The following is a 17656-nucleotide window of genomic DNA, read 5'->3' on the forward strand; positions in this document are numbered from 1 at the left end:
TTTTATTCATTCAATGTTGTTTTGATATGAATATTCTTTTCATGTAGTGATAAGGTTTTGCGGTGTACAGTGTGGAATGGTTATGCTCTGCAGATTAAGGACTTCATTTCTAAAATCCCACCTCATGAGCATGTGATGGTTGTTATACAGAATGGAAAGTGTAAGGAATGAAAAGATATTTTTGTTACTTTCTGCAAATCATAACTATACTGTTTATTTCTATCAATATAAAGATAGGCATACATTAAATATCTATATACTTTTCCGTGTAGGTGAATATACTGTTCAAAGTGACAAGTTTGCAACACGAATTTTTCTGAATCAAGAAATTGATGAAGTTGATGAGCTAAGGAGGAGGTAATTCTTAATATAATTTCTATTATATATAGATGGAAAAGTCAAATACTTGGTTTCATGTCATTTGTATACTAATTCTAATCATTTGTGGTATTCAAAAGGCATATATTGAAGTTTGGACAAGGGAGTAGTTCTACTTCTCAGACGATACTATCGTCTCAGAGTATTTTTCCATTACATAAAGAATTTGTAACTGAAGGTGTGAAGAAACATGTTGATAAGATTAGCGAGATAGAAGAGGTTTCACTTCTTTGTATATAGTTTGGTCATTTGTTTGGTTTATCACCTGCGTGTTTTTACAGGAAGTGTGTTGTGTTTTTACAGGAAATGTCTTGTGTTGTGGTTGCGACAATTAAGATTGTTCAAGAAGAGTATGGTTGGTTTTATGCTGCCTGTCGTAAGTGTTTCAAGAAGGTGGTGGGTAAAAGTGAATACTTGCAGAATGTTGAGAATGTTTCAGATGATATTCTTCGATTGCCTGCGACTTCTTTGGTTGTATCAGATGTCATACTGAATGTACATCGATCACCACAAAGTAAGCAATGATGATTATTTAGAGTTATATTTATATAAGTAACATTCTAAGACTCATATTTGAATATAGTTTTGCAGTTTACTTAGTTAGTTATGTATATTTCAGGTTCAAGGTGCAAGTGCGGGTTCAGGATGAGAGTGGTAGTGTTTCTTTTGTTATGTTTGATAGAGATGTTCAGAAGCTTCTTGGATTAGCGGCGAGTGACATAAGAGAGAGGCAGGTTAAGGCCAATGATACTGGATTCCCTCATGAGATATTTCGATTGGTTGATAAGAAGGCTGCTTTTAAGATTGATGTTTCAAAGTTCAATCTTAAAAATGACTATCGTGTTTATACTGTGCAAAAAACAACTGAGGATCCAGTAATAATTGCTGAGTTGGTTGGTGGAGATGGTAATGGTGATGAAAATCTGATGAGGTAGCATATAAAAATACTCTTTCAATCTATTTATTTTTCTTTTGAGTTTTAAACAGTGGATTGTGTACTTTTTATAAGATATCATATATTATGATCCTTTAGGTTACTCAAGAGGTAGCTGACGTTAAAGACGTTAACCTTTCAGACTCTTCTCAGGTGTCTGCTGAACGAACTTCAAGGGTGAATATTTATTTTTAAAGTATGTTTAGTACGTTTAAAAAGAGTTCATTATTTTATTAAATGAGATCAATAGTTGTTTTATGATCTGTTGGAAGGATGCTGTCTCTGTTACGGCCGACACTTCAGTCGTTGAAGTTGAAAAGGATTCTGGATCAAGTCCCAATGGAAAGCGGATGGCTTAAGATGCTGATGTTGCCAATGTTGGTGAGCTATCCACTAATGTGAGAAGAACCCGGAAGAAGCTGACTAAGGTTAACAATTAGATTTTTATGAAAAAACAATTGTTATGAGAGATAAGTAGAAACCACTTATTTTTGAAGAATCCTTGTGGTTTTTATTTATGTCTGTTAACTGTTGTTTTAACAAACTGTGGTTAAAAGTTCTGTTTGTAATGCCTACAATGATGAATATGTTATGTAATGTCTATTGGTTGAATATCAAGTAAGGTTAACCTTTATTATACATGTTTGGTGATATTGATGGACTGGATAAGTAGTATGGTTGTATATTATTGTAAGATTGATGAATGAAAATTTAATCAATTGTTTAGTCGGAAAACTGTTGGGGTCTGAGATACATTAACATCTGTTAGAGGCTAAGCACTGTTATAGTGTGCTAACATCTGTTAACCCCTAAGTAGTGTTAAAGATCAGTTAAAGGTTAAGCACTGTTATAGGGTGCTTCAACAGACTATATGAGCTGTTGATCATCATCTGTTAAACATCTTATTTTATAAATCTTTTGTTCAATTGTGTAATATCTGTTGGTGCATAGCAGAACTTAGGTTCATCATACATTTTGCTTCATCAGCAGAGGTTATAGCGTGCTATAACGTGCTAACATCTGTTAACCCTTAAGCACTGTTAAAGATCTGTTAAAGGCTAAGCACTGTCATAGCGTGCTTCAACAGACCTTATGAGTTGTTGATCATCATCTGTTAAAGATCTTATATTATAGATCTTTTGTTGAATTGTCTAATATCTGTTGGTGTACAACAGAACTTAGGTTCATTATCCATTTTGCTTCATCAGCAGAGCTTCTCTTTAGCAGACTTTTGCTTCAGCAGTCTTTGTGTTAACAGACCTTTCGGTTCATCAGCAGAGTTTGTTTGCCTCATGTGCTGAGGTTGTTTCGTTTAAGTAACAGACTTTTCTTTTAACAGTGGTTGTCTTCAACAGATGTTTTGGTTTACAAAGTTTAGCGAAACAGATGTTGAGGTTGTTCCTTTGGTAGGAGCAGTTTTTAAAACACTGTTATTTGTAATTCCAATTAATATACTATTTTATTAATTTTGAGAGTTACATTTCTTTTTGTTGAGTGACCAGGAAATGTAATGGAAAATAGTAATGTTTAGATGCAAAATATAGTAATTTTTACTTAAAAAATATAAAAAGGTAAAACCACAGTTTTGAAAGTATATACTAAGACTATATAACTTCATTCCTAAGTTAGTTTCCAAACAAGAAATTTGTTCATCAAACATGTCAACTAAAACATAAATTATACAAGGCTGAAAAGGTGTTCAAAGATCATGTCAACAAACTTCAAAGTGTATTTTATCTCCTCTTACACTTTTTCCTTCGACTATCTCAAACCTCAGCTTTTTCCCCACAGATATTCCCGTTTCATCCATGATACGCTGCCAGTCTGTATGCATCACTAGATGGTTGTTGTCGTCAGGTGTTCTAGGATCTCTCCTAACAACCAGCTGTACCAAAAACTTCACATGACCAAATGACAGCACAGCTTTACGGTAATCATTTAGCTGGTGTTCTCGAACAAAGTTCCTCGGTATTGCCTGTAAAGGAAAATTTTTCTTTAGTTATTCATTAAAAATAGCATATACTTTAAGTAATAACAGATAGATCCAAGATTATAAGTAAAATCAACTATATTAAAAGTGGATATGTAAATACCAAGCTGTGTGTCTGTAAAACATGGTATTCAAACTGTTTTTTGTAATGTGGACGCCTTTTGTGGTGTTGGTGATTGGTACGGCTGCAGTGATGTTTTGTCTCTCCATGAAGTGCAATCCCGTCTTTGTTAAAAACCTTCAGAGTAAAGTTAAAGTCGTCTTCAGGAGTACTTCCCATCCATTGAAACAGCAGTTGGCAGCTTTCCTCAATATCATTTTCGAAGCAAAAAAGTTGTCCATCCTGGTCCCATAAAACCAGCAGCTAATCCCTTTTTGTTTTCAGGAGAGAAAACATAATGGACATCAACTTTACTACTCTGCTTTGGTCCATGTACTTTGGCAACCAAGTTATCAATTTTTAATCTCCTTTGCGACAACAGCTTCAGCAAATCGTATGGTAAATGCTATAATTTTCATAAATTTTAGAAATGTCATATTAGATTTTATATAGGATACAAAATATAAATTAGAAGTTTTGGTAACAGTTCAAAAGATACACTGGCAATATATAAAAATAAGTAGGAATTTTTAACCTGCTTCTAGTATGTTTCTTCTTCAGCCTGTATCAAGCATCCATGAACATAATCTCTGTTCGATCCATCTTTTTTAATCTCCAATCCCTCATTGTCCAAAGCATTTATCTCAAATTTTGCTTGCTTCAATTTTTTTAAACACGGCTTGTCTATGTTGTTATTTCTATAAGTTTCAACGAACCGGGTCCATTCTGGCCTGTTTATCCTCTTACTTTTATGACCGATGCTCTGTACTGCAATCTTATACTTAAAACCCGTATAATCAACCAACTTTATCACTTCACACTTTCTTGGTAATTGTGTCACACCCCGACCACGTAAAACAACAAAACGTGGCGGAAACGTCGGGGAGTGTTGTAACAGAATAATTATTTCACAACCATGGATTAAATAATTCTGTTTCATTGAATTAATGAACTCATTGTTTTATTACTAATCAGATAAATACAAATATTGTCTTTCAAATTTTGAAGTCGCTAAGGCACGAGTCCATCCTAAGTGTAGCATGTATCAACAATCATCACGAAGCAGCACCTGAAACATGTGTAAAAATAGGTACGTCAGCATAAAAATGCCTGTGAGATACATAGGTTTTATTGATTTAGGATTCATGACTTATAAGTTTAAAGAAAAATGTTTAAGAAAAGTTAGTCATGATCCTTGTAAAATGTTTTTTGTTTTGTAAATCATATAATAATGTGATAAGAAAACAGTTGATATAAAAGAAAGATGTATAAATAAATAATTAAGTAAAAATGAGTTTATATATAATGTATATTGTTTGGAAAACAATATTTAGATAAATAGGTTTGTAGTATATACAAAAATATACTTTGGTTTTTAAGAAAGTCGAATAAGTAATATATTAAAATATATTTCAGTTCCAAAATCGTTAAACAGATAGTACATTAAATATACTTTAGTTGTCAAAATAGAAGTTTTCAGGAGTATATCAAAAGTATACTTTGGATTTATAAATAACATATTAAACTATGTTTTGGTTTTATAAATAACATAGTAAAATATGTTTTGGTTTTTAGTAATAACATATCAAACTATGTTTTAGTTTTATAAATAACATATTAAAATATGTTTTGGTTTTTAGTAATGACATATCAAACTATGTTTTAGTTTTATAAATAACTGTTGGTGATCCTACAATAACATATCAAAATATTCTTTGGATTTTATAAATAACATATTAAACTATGTTTTGGTTATTAACAAAATATATGTTGGTTTAATTTGTACAATATCACATATGAGAGCATATCAAACTATACTTTTGGGAGTATAACTAAATATACCAAAAATAATGTGATTTAAGAATTCATTCAGACCTAGTGCATCAAACTACACCTTTGAGGCTATAGGAATACCACGAAGGCAATCCCTATTTGGATGGAGAAATAAATTGGTTTCAGACATTCCATGACAACAGGAATGGGATGTCAAATCCTATAGCGCTATATCATACTACCAACCGGTCTGGTGAACAATAATAAGTACTATTCCAACAATTAATTTTATAATCTTTGAAAAATCAGTGTTTAAACCATAAATAATCATTCCGTTTGTCAAAAGATAAGTATTAACATGTATAATTAATTATACTTTGAAATCATGAAAATAACAGATAGGTACACATGCTTCACCCCAAAACATTTGAAAAACAGTAAAAGAGGGGACTATGTACTCACTTGAGAGTGCTTAGAAGTCTTGAACAACTACCAAGCAGGCTAGAGGAGTCACGGAAATCAAACGGCACCTAATATAGGTAACTACATAAATAAACCGGACTTAAATCGGAAGATCGGATAGGATGAGGTCTCGTAACCAAATGAGTATAGGAACTCATATAATATGGTCTAACAAAGCCTACATCCTAAAAGGAAACCTATCCTAAGTGCTTACGACCCATTACGGCCCGTTTAGGTAGCTTATGCTACTTTAACGCGTCGTTCGCATAAAACGCGTTCAGACCGCATAACTAGTCCTATGACAAGTATTATATGCCCTAACATACTTAATTATGTTTCATAATCAGTTAAATGACAAAAGTTTGGGTTACATATGCTTAAATATCAATTATGCATAAAAAGGGCATTTTGGTCATTTTCCTAAGGCATATAAACTACCTATCATACAACTACTTAAACGAAGCGACCATAAGGTATAACCTCGGAAGGTTATTCCCTATACAACTATGGTCACCTAAATTGTTTGGTCGGATCCTAAAGATCGACCAAACGGGTCGGGTTCGAAAGTATAAGCGATTGTTCAGATCGCTTACCTTACGACCCTACATAAGCGCTAATCTAAACTGACGAGCTAAACATGTTTAAAACATGTTTATAACATGTTTAACAAAGTTTGAAAACAAGTTGGATATCAAAATAAACGGTTTTGATACCTAAGAGTAGTTTGGTTACAAAATACGCATAAACACGCATTTTGGCCGAAACTACAACTCGTCACTACACCTAAACAACGTGGTAATCAGTAGGTATAGTCACTAGGGACTATAACCATCGTGATTACGCTCACGTTGCGAAGTTCAAACGAACTTCGTGTTGACCATAAACTGGTTAATGCAGAAAGTCAAACAAAGTTTGACTTTCATGATAAAAACGCGTAAAAGAATGAAAGAGGACTTACAAAGGGTCCAAGTAAGGTAATCTTGATCCAAATTGCTCATGTATGAGGTGCCAAGCCCCAACTTAGAGCAAAAAGGATCAGATTTGTGAGGAACAAGTGCAAAGGGGTTAGGTATTTATAGATTTCTTAGAACCGTTAGGATCGTTTCTTTAAATCCGAGCTTTAATCTCAACCATCCACTTGGGCACATGGTATAGAATACAAGGGGCACTCAAATACCAGCCCATAGAATAAAAAATCAGAGATTAAAACCATGGGAATAGGTGGGAAAGGCCAGGTTCAATGTTTTTGCATTTCTGCTGGTATGAAGGTGGCTTACGGACCGTAAAAGGACCTATACGGTCCGTATGGTACCTGAGTGCTGGCAGAAACTTTCAGCAATTGGCAGAACAGGCCCCTGCACCTCCAAACTTGATTTTTTGATGCGTTTTGGCACGTTTAAGCCCCGTTAACCCCATTTTATGGCTCTAAAATGAAGTTAAAGTATAGGGAACTTGAAATGTGCTCAAAATTATCTCAGATGACGGCTCTTTTGGTCGTACGGTTGCGTTGTTCGGTTAGTTACGACGGAAGTCGTAACGGACGCAAAAACGATCCAAATTAAGCAACGAATGGAATTTTATCATACCAAACACTAAAATAAAATATTTTAACACTTACATAAATTTTGGATATCCGGATATATTCAGAACGTAAAATATGAGCGAAAATGCAAACTTATGCACTTTTTGACGCTTTTAGTCCCTGTTGATCAAAAAGTTTATTTTTGCGCACCAAACACCTCAAAGCCTATTTCTAAGCTATGTAAAGGATATTTAGGACATATTTAACTTATGATCAAGTTCCGGAATGTTCGTTACTATACAAATCGGTATAGTTTCGCAGTTTGGCACAATTAGTCCCTACGCTCGAACAAACTTGATTTCAACACACCAAACCATCCAAAAATTATTTCTAAGTTATGTGGAGGTTATTTAAGGTGTGTTAAGCCTATTTCACTATTCTGGAGTGTTCGTTGCATTAAACTGGTTATATTTACGCATCAGTGCGCGTATAACCTTCCAGAAAGCGATTTAAAGCTTGAAATCGAACAAGAATTGATATGTGCAAATGATACACATATTTATACAAATCCTAAGTATGAAATACAATATTTCATTAGTTTGGTATTTGTTTGATGATTGAAGTGACACAGGTGTCACAAATTAGTTAGCCATTATCTTTGGAAGTATCTATGTATATAAAATACACAATATTTAATATATCTTTAATTATATAAATATAGTTTTTAGCATACAATTGTGATTTGAGCTAATTTGTTCTAAGAATATAGCTTACCAATCCCTCATTTAGGTCTGCCAATTGAGAGACGTTGATAATTATCATAAACTCCATCTGAAAGTAAAAAATACAATAACAGTTAAATACTATAATATAAAATTAATTGTATTTGAAAAACATTCTATTTAAGGTATAAAAAAATATCCAACACTCTGTAGGACCAAACTTATATGTTGTGTATTTCAATATGGTCCCTACAACCAACAATATGAATCTAACACTGTGTACTTAAATGGAATGAATCAAAATGTAACTAAATAGGTTGATATAAATCTTATTATAAAATAAAGAAAATAAGTTCAAATAAGTTTATCTATTTCAACATCAGTAGATTATGATTTTGATGTTTATATAATTTGAAATGAGGAAACTGAAAGGAACATGTTAAAGCATACCTATAAAATACACAAGAGAACAAAAAAATACCTGATCTAAAACTTCAAACTTCTGATCGTCAAGTCTGAGGAAGAAGAAACTGTAGAGTTTTTTCGTTGGAGAAGAAGAGGTGAGATTGTATTGGGATTGTTGAAAATAAGATATTTATCTATTAACTTGTAATTGTCATTAAAAAAATCTATTAACTTGTAATTGTTTATTTATTTAACTTATAATAATCTTTAATATCTGGATTTAAAAACTATTTTTAATTATATAAATATAAATATATTAAATTAATAGATAAGTTTGTTGTATTTACCAATATAAATTTATATTCAAACAGTGGTTATTGCTGTCTAAGAATTGCGATGTTTTAATGTAAAAGTGGGTAAAGTATAAATTTTACAAAATTTAAATTCAACCAACCAGTGTAAATGTAACATCTGTATTAACTCCATTTAATATACTTTTCAACTCCATTATTGAATATAAGCTCCAGAAAAGATATTCGGAAGTTTTGTCAAATAACTTTCTTATCAAAATCGGTAAAGTTCTATTCCATATTATAGATTACACGCTATAAAATCAAGTATTGTTTTTTTGAATTTATTGTTTGTATTATATATGTTAGATTAATCATTATTTGATGTTATGAGTATGTGTTTGTCACTGACGGCGTTTCATATTCTCTCTTGAAGCAAATAATAGTTTCTGTAATCAGGTGTATTTTTATTGATTAAGTACTGCATTAACTTAAATGAAGTTACTGATAGCATTCTCTGTCACAATTTGTGCATGCATCTTCGTGATGTTGTCTTCTACATTACGATTGATAAATCAACTATATAATTTTTGGTTAATGCTCATTTGCTTAATTGTTGTGAGAGATGATGATTTTCGTTTTGTGCTTTGTTTTTAGAATACCTTAAGTGTGTGAATATACCACTTGATTTTTATAATAACTTGTAAGTTTAAATTGTTTATTTGCAGATATAAATCTATCCAATCAAAGATCATCCTTTTTACAATTCCTTAATGAAGATGATATTATATTTTTGGTATGTTTTTTAACTTTCTTGTTACTATTAGGAATCTACGTTAATTTTTGATGTAAGATGTTTGTTAAATACTGTTGCAGAATATACCACTTGATTTTCAGACTCTGTTGTGGGGCAAGGAGGTCCCGTATGGGCGACTCGTAGAGTTACTTGATGGTGACAAATCATGGTTAGTACGAGTAAAGAAGAGAGATGATCATTGTATATTTACAGATGGATGGACAAAGTTTGTGAGAGATCGTTGTTTGAAAACGAAAGATGCTGTATTGGTGAAAGCTATTGGACGTTTGTCGTTCGTTGTCTCATGTTTTAAAGAAAAAGTGTCCGACAACTCTTACATTTCAGCAAATATTAGCCTTGAAGTTGGAATGACTGTAAGTAACGATATATTATTTCGTTACTTACTCTAAATATTTTATGCTATCTCAACAGCTTGCTAACATCTATTTGCCCTTTTAACGTCTGTTTCCTTATAATCTTAACATCTGTTGACTAACCTTTTTAACTTCTGTTGACTAAGTCTTTTAACCTCGGTTGACTAACATCTGATATTTAAGATCTGTCCACGTTGCAACATCTTCAGGACATAATGGATGACAGTTGTTACGAAACCTCTATTGGATAGCAACAGAGGTATGTAATAGTTGATAGCCAAAGAGTGGTTAGGTTGTGTGTAAATACTGTAACTACTGTTGACTAACCCTGTTGAGTAATTCTCATTTTAACTTTTGTTGACTAATCCGTTGTAACTTCTGTTGCTCAATAGTTCATATCAAATTTGCAAGTCTGCGCTAAATATTCCTTTGCTTATTCTATAGTTAATTGCTGACAAATTTTGGAAACAATTCTATGGTAAAAATTACGAGTATGGGATGGCAACTATCTATGTTGGCGAAAGGTTTTGGAATGTGATGATGAAAGGATGGACTGATGGATGCGGATTTACGATGGATGGTCAAAGTTGATTGAAGAAGTTTCCATACCAGTTGAATCTTGGTTGGTTTTCACCATGATTGCATCTAAAACATTTGATCTTTCCGTTTTTCATTCCGAGACTGGAACTGAGGTTTCTTTCAAGAAGGTTGATGTAGTTGTTTTGGATGATTCAGTTTATGGAGATGATGGATTTGATTTATTGGTTGCGGTATAAAATTTTGATAATATAATACATCGTTTGATAACATGACGGTGATAAGTGACTTTTATTATATTTTACTAATAACTTTTGAAATCTAATTTTGTAGGCTAAACACAAACAACTTCTGGATTCCGGGGAAGATGCTTTGGATGATGAGGATGCTGGAGCTTTGATTGGTAATCCTAAGCAGCTTACGAGTTTTGAGGATATTTTTAATGTATATATACACATGTAATATTTTTATATTATTATGATTTAAAATATGGTTTCTTATATATGATTCTTCTTATAAATATAGTTTGCTGATGATGGGCTATTTGATTCAAAGATTGTGTGTCTGGTTGATGAGTCAGATGTTAAAAATGCTGTAAATTTATAATTTTCTACGCATATATTTTATTGTATTATAAGTATAAGAAGATTTTTTTTTTAAATTTTGTTGTAGCCTGTAGATCATTCTGTAAAAATAGCTGATGATGTTAACGATCGTCAACTACAGTCTAAAGATTTTCCTGTTCGTGATATTTCTGCTTCTTCAAGTGTTGATAGACCATGTAAAGTTCGAAAGGTTCGTTTAGTATCATCCACTTCAGAATCAGTCTTACACTTCACCACACATGCTGAAGACAGACTTGTAAGCTTTTGCAGTCATTGCTTTGTTTCGTTATTTCAATAACTTCAGTTATATATCAATATTTATAAAATTCACGGTTCAATTTTCTGTTTTTTAGCAACTGCCATCAGATGTATCTTCTGCGTTGGATCTGCATACTGATAATCCTAAGCCTATCAAGATCCAGAATCTTAAATGTGAAGTCCAGGAACTGTTTACAACATCTCAAAAAACCAATATTGGATTCACCTATGCTGTTGTTGGATGGTCTTCTTATCTGAGATCTTGCAATATTGCTTTTGGTGATGAACTTTCGTTAGAGTTTCACAAGTCTACTCAATTGTTGAAGTTAAAAAAAAGTTATGCATATCGTGACAAAGATAAAGTCCTCTTAGTTTCATGTCATGATTGTTTGTGGTTGTACATTTGGTTCGTTGCTTGTACTAATTTTGCTTCTTAGGCATGTTCTATATGTAGTTATGTCTATAAACAAGTTTCATTGTCAATGGGTGGGTGCTACTTTTTTTTGTGGATAGTACAATGGAAATACTCATATGTGTCTTATATATTAACTGATGATGCATGTCTATAGTTGTCTTTTACCTATAATAGATGTCTTTTAGCTATAATAGATAACACGTTTTGGTACAATATCTACACATATGTATATGTTCTATCAATATCTGTTTACTAACTTTTGTAGTTTCTGTTGACTGAACTTTTTAACATGGCTTGACTAACATCTGATAATTACTATCTATCCATCTGGCAAGCTCTGTTGGAGATAATGGATGACAGTTCTTATTAAAATCTGTTGGAAAGCAACAGAAGTTTTTAAAAGTTAGTAGATAACAGTAGTTTGCTATCAACATAATGGAATTGCTGTTGAATAAATCTGTTGACCATTAGTGTATATCAATTTTATAAGTCTGCACTAATTATGTTTTTACTCTCTGTTGAATTCTAAATGAGATGTTGACCAAAAGTCTAACAGATGTTTACCAAAAGTCAAACAGTTGTTTACCAAAAATCAAACAGATGTTGACCAACAGATAAACAGATGTTGACCAAAAGTGAAACAGATTTTGAACCACTTAGAATCATAGATTTGCCAACAGTGGTTTGACTTTGGTCAAACAGAGTTTTTGAAAACAGTGGTTTCACTTTAAGCAATCATCACTGGAATTGGTCAACTTTATTTGCAAAAATTGGTTTTAACTTTATTTGAATTTAAATTACAAGTACCGTATATTTCTCATTCTTATTGCAAGAATTGTCTTCGATCTAAAGTTAATAAAATATAGTATCTCAGATGGTTTTGAAAACAGTGGTTTCACTTTAAGCTATCCATCTAGTAAGCTTTGTTGGAGATAATGGATAACATTTTTTAGGAAAGTCTGTTGGAAAGCAACTGAAGTTTTTAACAATTAATAGACAACAGTAGTTTGCTATCAACATAATGGAATTGCTGTTGAATAAACCTATTGACCATTAGTGTATATCTATTTTATAAGTCTGCACTAATTATTTTTTTACTCTCTGTCAATATGGGCTATGCATGGTTTTCTAGGAAACGACCCGTGTTTGCACACGGGTCTTACCGCTAGTACTATATAATAAAAGAAACCATTTTTAGGACACTTGTCATCATATTAGGCCATGTGTTATAGATAAGTATTATTTTAGTTTAATCTTTTCTAATTAATTATATATAATCCTCCTACTAAATATTATTTAGTTTAATTTCTTATGGATAATTATTATTTAGTTTAATCTCCTTCTCATTTATAATATTATTTATTTAACTAATAGAGTAAATTACGATTTTGGGCCTATGGTTATATCACTTTTACTATTTTAGCCCAAAAAGAATTTTTAACATCTGAACCCCAACGTTTTTTTTTCTAATCTTTTTGTCCCCTAACGTCTTTTTTCTAACCTTTTTGGCCCCTAACATTTAATGGGGGCTCAGATGTTAAAAAATTATTTTTTGGGCTAAAATGGTAAAAGTGATATAACCACAGGGGCCAAAATCGTAATTTACTCTAACCAATATTATTTATCATTTATACATTTACGGAGTTTTAAATAATGGGTTAAATTTATTAAGACTTCGTTAACAAATTTTGCTACACCAAAATAATCTATTTATATCAATCTAAATTTTTATCTATACTATACTATATGATAAAACATTAATGTGTGACACATGTCGTTTATTGTAGGTATTTATTTTATGATTTTCTCGTCTCACTTCCAAACTTATCTTATATCTATATATATTCTAAAGTTTAGTTATATGTACTATTTTAAAACCAAAATTTATGGTTGTTTTAAATGAGGTCATTTACATATATCCCCCTCCTAAGATCATTTATTACATATATACTCAACCCATAAAATCAATTACATATTTCCCCCTTTTAAACCATACATGTTACATATTTACCCATTTTATTAAAATTACTCCTATTGAATTACTATTTTACCTTTAATGAACTTATTAAATGATTATTACATTTTCCCCTTTCTAATACCATTACTTACATATTTTATGATTTAATGTGTAATATAATTGTTTACAAATAAGATATTAACCTAATGATATGAATTCATTTTTTTTATAAGCCCTGCCTATTTTTTTATAAGCTTCTGCCTCTGTTATGTGAAAATTGAAAGTTTTGCTTATATATAATACGTCATAGCTCTTAAGCATTATTTTTTTTTAAAGAGAACAGTCATGCGACCATGGTTTAAAAATTTACTTTTGCTGTAAAACAGTTTTTTCAATATTATTTTGAATGTTTTTAAAGTCAAAATTTATGATGTTATAAATCAACACTTAAAACAATATTGATTAAAAAATATATTCCAAAATCATAATCTAAAAGTTTACAAATAATGAAATAGAGGTAAATTAGAAGTCTTTAAGTTAAAAAATATTAAATGGAATTCAAAGAGAAGTAATTTACCTATTTAACTTTAACATTAATCCCTGTTTACCCTTTTTTCTCAATAACTCCTTGGAAACTAAAGAGTTTCCTACAACTTGCAATTGCAATTGAATCGTTTACTTTTAATTAAAATTTATTTATTTATCAATTTATCAACTATTATTTACTTCCTTTTCACATTCGCATTCACATAACACTACGTCTACAAAGTTAGATACATCCAGGGTTAAAGAAAGAGAGAGGGGCCTGGAGAGAGAGTGGACGGTCGCCGGCTACATTACCCGGTGATCATCTATTACTCAGGAGATGACGACGAGGGTGATGGGGGTAACATCACCGCTCAAGGGTGACATATAGTGACGATGGTGACGGTAGTTCGCCGGTGGTCAGCAGCCACATCTTTGAGTGACGACTAGGGTTCCGAAGAACGAACCGGGTGATGTGATGGGGTAACGACTTCAGTCAAGGTAAGGTAACGGAGGATCGAAGGTGGTATACGAAGTATCATCCGCATTTTCCGCCTGCTCTTCTCCTCTACTCCTCCGGCAAGGGACTCCTTATCACTTTTCGAGGTGCGGTTGCTCTATTCCCTGCTATTTCTCTCAACTGGTATGTTCTTTTTCTTTTGTCTTTATCTGATTTAGAGCTTCATACGTCTTTAATAATTGGATGGTTATAAAAAAGTTTCATGCAAATATATGTATTGAATATGGTTATATGCAATTCCTTTAACTGTTTTATGTATTTTGGAATGTTACTTTGATGAGCAATTACGGACCATCTGAAAGATAAAGAAAGGGTTCCGGCCACGATTCTGACCGGATGTCGATTATATGGAGATAGTCGTGCACGATTAGTTGGTTTGTTTGTTTAAATACTCATATACATCTCGCCTCTGATTGGGTTCAGATCTTTTTTATTCGTGTCATAGGTCTGATTGCAAGGGTTTTTTCTTTTCGTATTCTGATTTGGTTCAGGTACGTTTTTATTTCCAGTTTGTTTAGTCGCATTATTTTGAGTTTTGATATAGAAAGAGTTCGTGGAAATAATAACATATTCGGTGGTGTTACAAATGGATATTTTGCTTTCACTAAGGAACACCAGTAACCGTGTGGATACAGGTGCATTGCCTCCATTTCAGTTCAGCTATTTGAGAAATGTGAGTTTCATACTTTCATTGGTTTTCATTTTATTTGATGTATATGAATAAGAATGCATAATCATAATGTTTTAGTTACTAAATTTGTGGTCTCTTTGTTCTAATTGTGGAAGAATTGTTGTGCTCTGCTATTTCTGGTCTAATTTCTTCTTAATTAGTTGTCTTTTTCCTTGCCTGCAGAGGAAATCATTATCTGAGTTTTGGCGGGATTGTCCTATTGTGAGTATATATTTTAGCTTATTTAATGATTTGTTTATTTTGTGTTGATTTATTTCATGATTTCATCCTGTTTGTGGCCTTTTAATGAATGAGAGCTTTTTTGTTAAATGTGTTAATGAATGACAAAGAAGATTGTTACTAACAGGTCTTTTCATTTTTTTGAAGCTGGCTGATAATTCAAAGGAGCATAATTGCATGCCTTATGAACATTATACCGCAACATTACTTGCAGTATGTTCATATTATCAGTATATTTGTATTCTATCTTCAAGAAATACAAGCAACTAACTTCGCTTACCATTATGTTCATCATTTGTAAACTGGCTTAAAATAATCAGCAAAAAGGCCTTGAAGGAGAACCCACAAATAGGAGTTTAACTCACACTTCATGGGTATCTCATCAAGCAAAGGTCGTGAAAGGCAAGGATGGCATCCTATGACGGCCAAATCTACAAATTTGTTGTTGCTACTCCCATTATTCATTCAATGGTCTCATTCACACTTGATCACAATAAGGTTGCAAATCATACTGCTATAGTGCTATACTATGCCAACTCTACAATATAAATTTTTTAAGCAAATAAGATGAATAGCTTTTGGTATGTACACTTTGACACCATATATCTTTCACTCATTGTTGCATTCTAAATCTTAGGTGGTTCATGACGAGTGCCCACCTACCGAATAAAAGAAGCAAGTTAGTACACAGAGTCTTCCCTCGCCCAATTAACCTGCTTTGCTTCGCTCGCTTCCATTTTGTTTCTATACTTTATTGGTCTTATAATACCTTTTGTTTATATTCATGGTAGTTGTTGATATTTTTACTTAGCGTTAAAGTTTATGTATAAGAAATCTATGATGTTAATAATGGCAGACTGGTTGTAATCTATTTTGTTACTGTTTCATGTTTCTTTACGTGCATACTGCAGTCGCTACACTCATAAGTTAGTTCACTTAAAAATTTGTTTATGTGTGTTCATTTACCTTCATTTATCTATGTTTAAGTTCGTTTAATAGTCATTTCAAGTTTTTAGGCAGTTACAATTTAGTCTGGTTTTATTTAATTTATTGTAGCATATTGTAATATGATTTAAGGTTTTCATATGGTAGTGAGTTCTCTCAATGATTTTTATGGGTTAGTCATGTATGGAGAGTCATGCGTGCACATATGTTAAGATATTTGATTTGACTAACTCATAGCCGTTGCTTATGTTTACTTGCTTAAACCTGTTGTAGACAAGAAACTACTAAGGGGAAGGGCGACTACATGGGCATGCATTAGCGGCAGAAGATTTCGTGAATTATTGAATAAACCGGAAGCTTTATGAACTCCTTTAAGTTTTTTTCCTGTAATGTATGTTTTTAGACTTGGCATACAAGTTTGTTCTTAAACACATTCCGCAAACAAAGTTTCCTATGCTATGCACGCCTTAAATTTTGTGTGGCTGGCTTATGGTACAAGCTCTTATGACGTTTTGTATGGCTTCTCTTACATTGTCTTTTGGCTAATCACCTTTTATCCATGCATAAACATTTTTCCCGAACGCACCACAAAATGAAGGACACTAACTGTTGGTCATGTCGTGCATCGCACGGGCCTACCCTCTAGTTAATTAAATAAATAAATGAATGATGAGCTAATATTAAATTTTATCATACTTTAAATTTCGAATACCATTCTTCTATTTTTCTTATAACCGAAATTGTAAATTGTTAATTTAAAACATTTTAAATAAAACAAATTATTTATCACGAAAACCAAACTTTGTATTAATATATGAAATATTTTTATTTTTACTATACAAAATTACATTTACTAACTCTTTTATTATTTGGTATATAAATTTACATTTATTTAACTCGTGTAATAAATTAGGTTTTTTAAAGATGTATTATTTTATTATTTGGTAAACAATATTACATTTATTCAACCCGTGTAATACATGTGGTTTTAAAGATATAATTTTTTTTATTTGGTATATAAAATTACATTAAATCAACCCGTTCAATATGGTTCTTATATATATAACTTTTTATTAATTAATATATAAAATTATATTTATTCAACTCGTGCAATAAAGAAAGTTTTTAAAGATATAATGTTTTATTATTTAGTATATAAATTTATTTACTCAACCCGTGTAATATACGGGGTTATAACCTAGTTTGTATTCATATAAAAAAACCGTTCTACACCAAGA

At 31.8% G+C, this 17656-nt stretch overlaps 1 protein-coding gene and 1 long non-coding RNA gene across 5 annotated transcripts; both read left to right on the plus strand.

Annotated features, from left to right (window-relative positions):
• The first annotated feature begins 270 nt into the window (after positions 1 to 270).
• LOC118486366 lies at positions 271 to 718 on the plus strand. Its single transcript, XR_004878660.1, has 3 exons — positions 271 to 357; positions 459 to 556; positions 682 to 718. It is a non-coding gene; the product is annotated as an uncharacterized LOC118486366 (long non-coding RNA).
• A 13485-nt stretch (positions 719 to 14203) lies between these two features.
• On the plus strand, positions 14204 to 16923 carry LOC118486367 (glycosyltransferase BC10-like). Of its 4 annotated transcripts, none has more exons than XR_004878663.1 (6): positions 14204 to 14686; positions 15009 to 15236; positions 15417 to 15455; positions 15621 to 15686; positions 15794 to 15971; positions 16111 to 16344. XR_004878663.1 is itself a non-coding variant. In XM_035982755.1 (5 exons), exons 1-4 carry the CDS (start codon positions 15150 to 15152, stop codon positions 15893 to 15895), a joined length of 294 nt encoding a protein of 97 aa, XP_035838648.1. In that variant the 5' UTR covers positions 14708 to 15149; the 3' UTR covers positions 15896 to 15971; positions 16111 to 16344. The 4 variants fall into 4 exon arrangements, 1 of the variants encoding a protein (XP_035838648.1); XR_004878661.1 differs by lacking the exon at positions 14204 to 14686 and adding an exon at positions 16692 to 16923 and having other exon boundaries at positions 14708 to 15236; positions 16111 to 16152; XR_004878662.1 differs by lacking the exon at positions 14204 to 14686 and adding an exon at positions 14708 to 14937.
• Positions 16924 to 17656: the final 733 nt, after the last annotated feature.

This window comes from Helianthus annuus, chromosome 14 (assembly GCF_002127325.2).
Source record: "Helianthus annuus cultivar XRQ/B chromosome 14, HanXRQr2.0-SUNRISE, whole genome shotgun sequence".
Classification (NCBI taxonomy): domain Eukaryota; kingdom Viridiplantae; phylum Streptophyta; class Magnoliopsida; order Asterales; family Asteraceae; genus Helianthus; species Helianthus annuus.

Coding starts and splice junctions, on each gene's coding strand:
- LOC118486367 (XM_035982755.1), top strand. CDS start 15,150: ATGGATATTTTGCTTTCACTAAGGAACACCAGTAACCGTGTGGATACA. Junction 15,237..15,416: donor AGTTCAGCTATTTGAGAAAT/GTGAGTTTCATA, acceptor CCTTGCCTGCAG/AGGAAATCATTATCTGAGTT. Junction 15,687..15,793: donor ATACCGCAACATTACTTGCA/GTATGTTCATAT, acceptor TAAAATAATCAG/CAAAAAGGCCTTGAAGGAGA.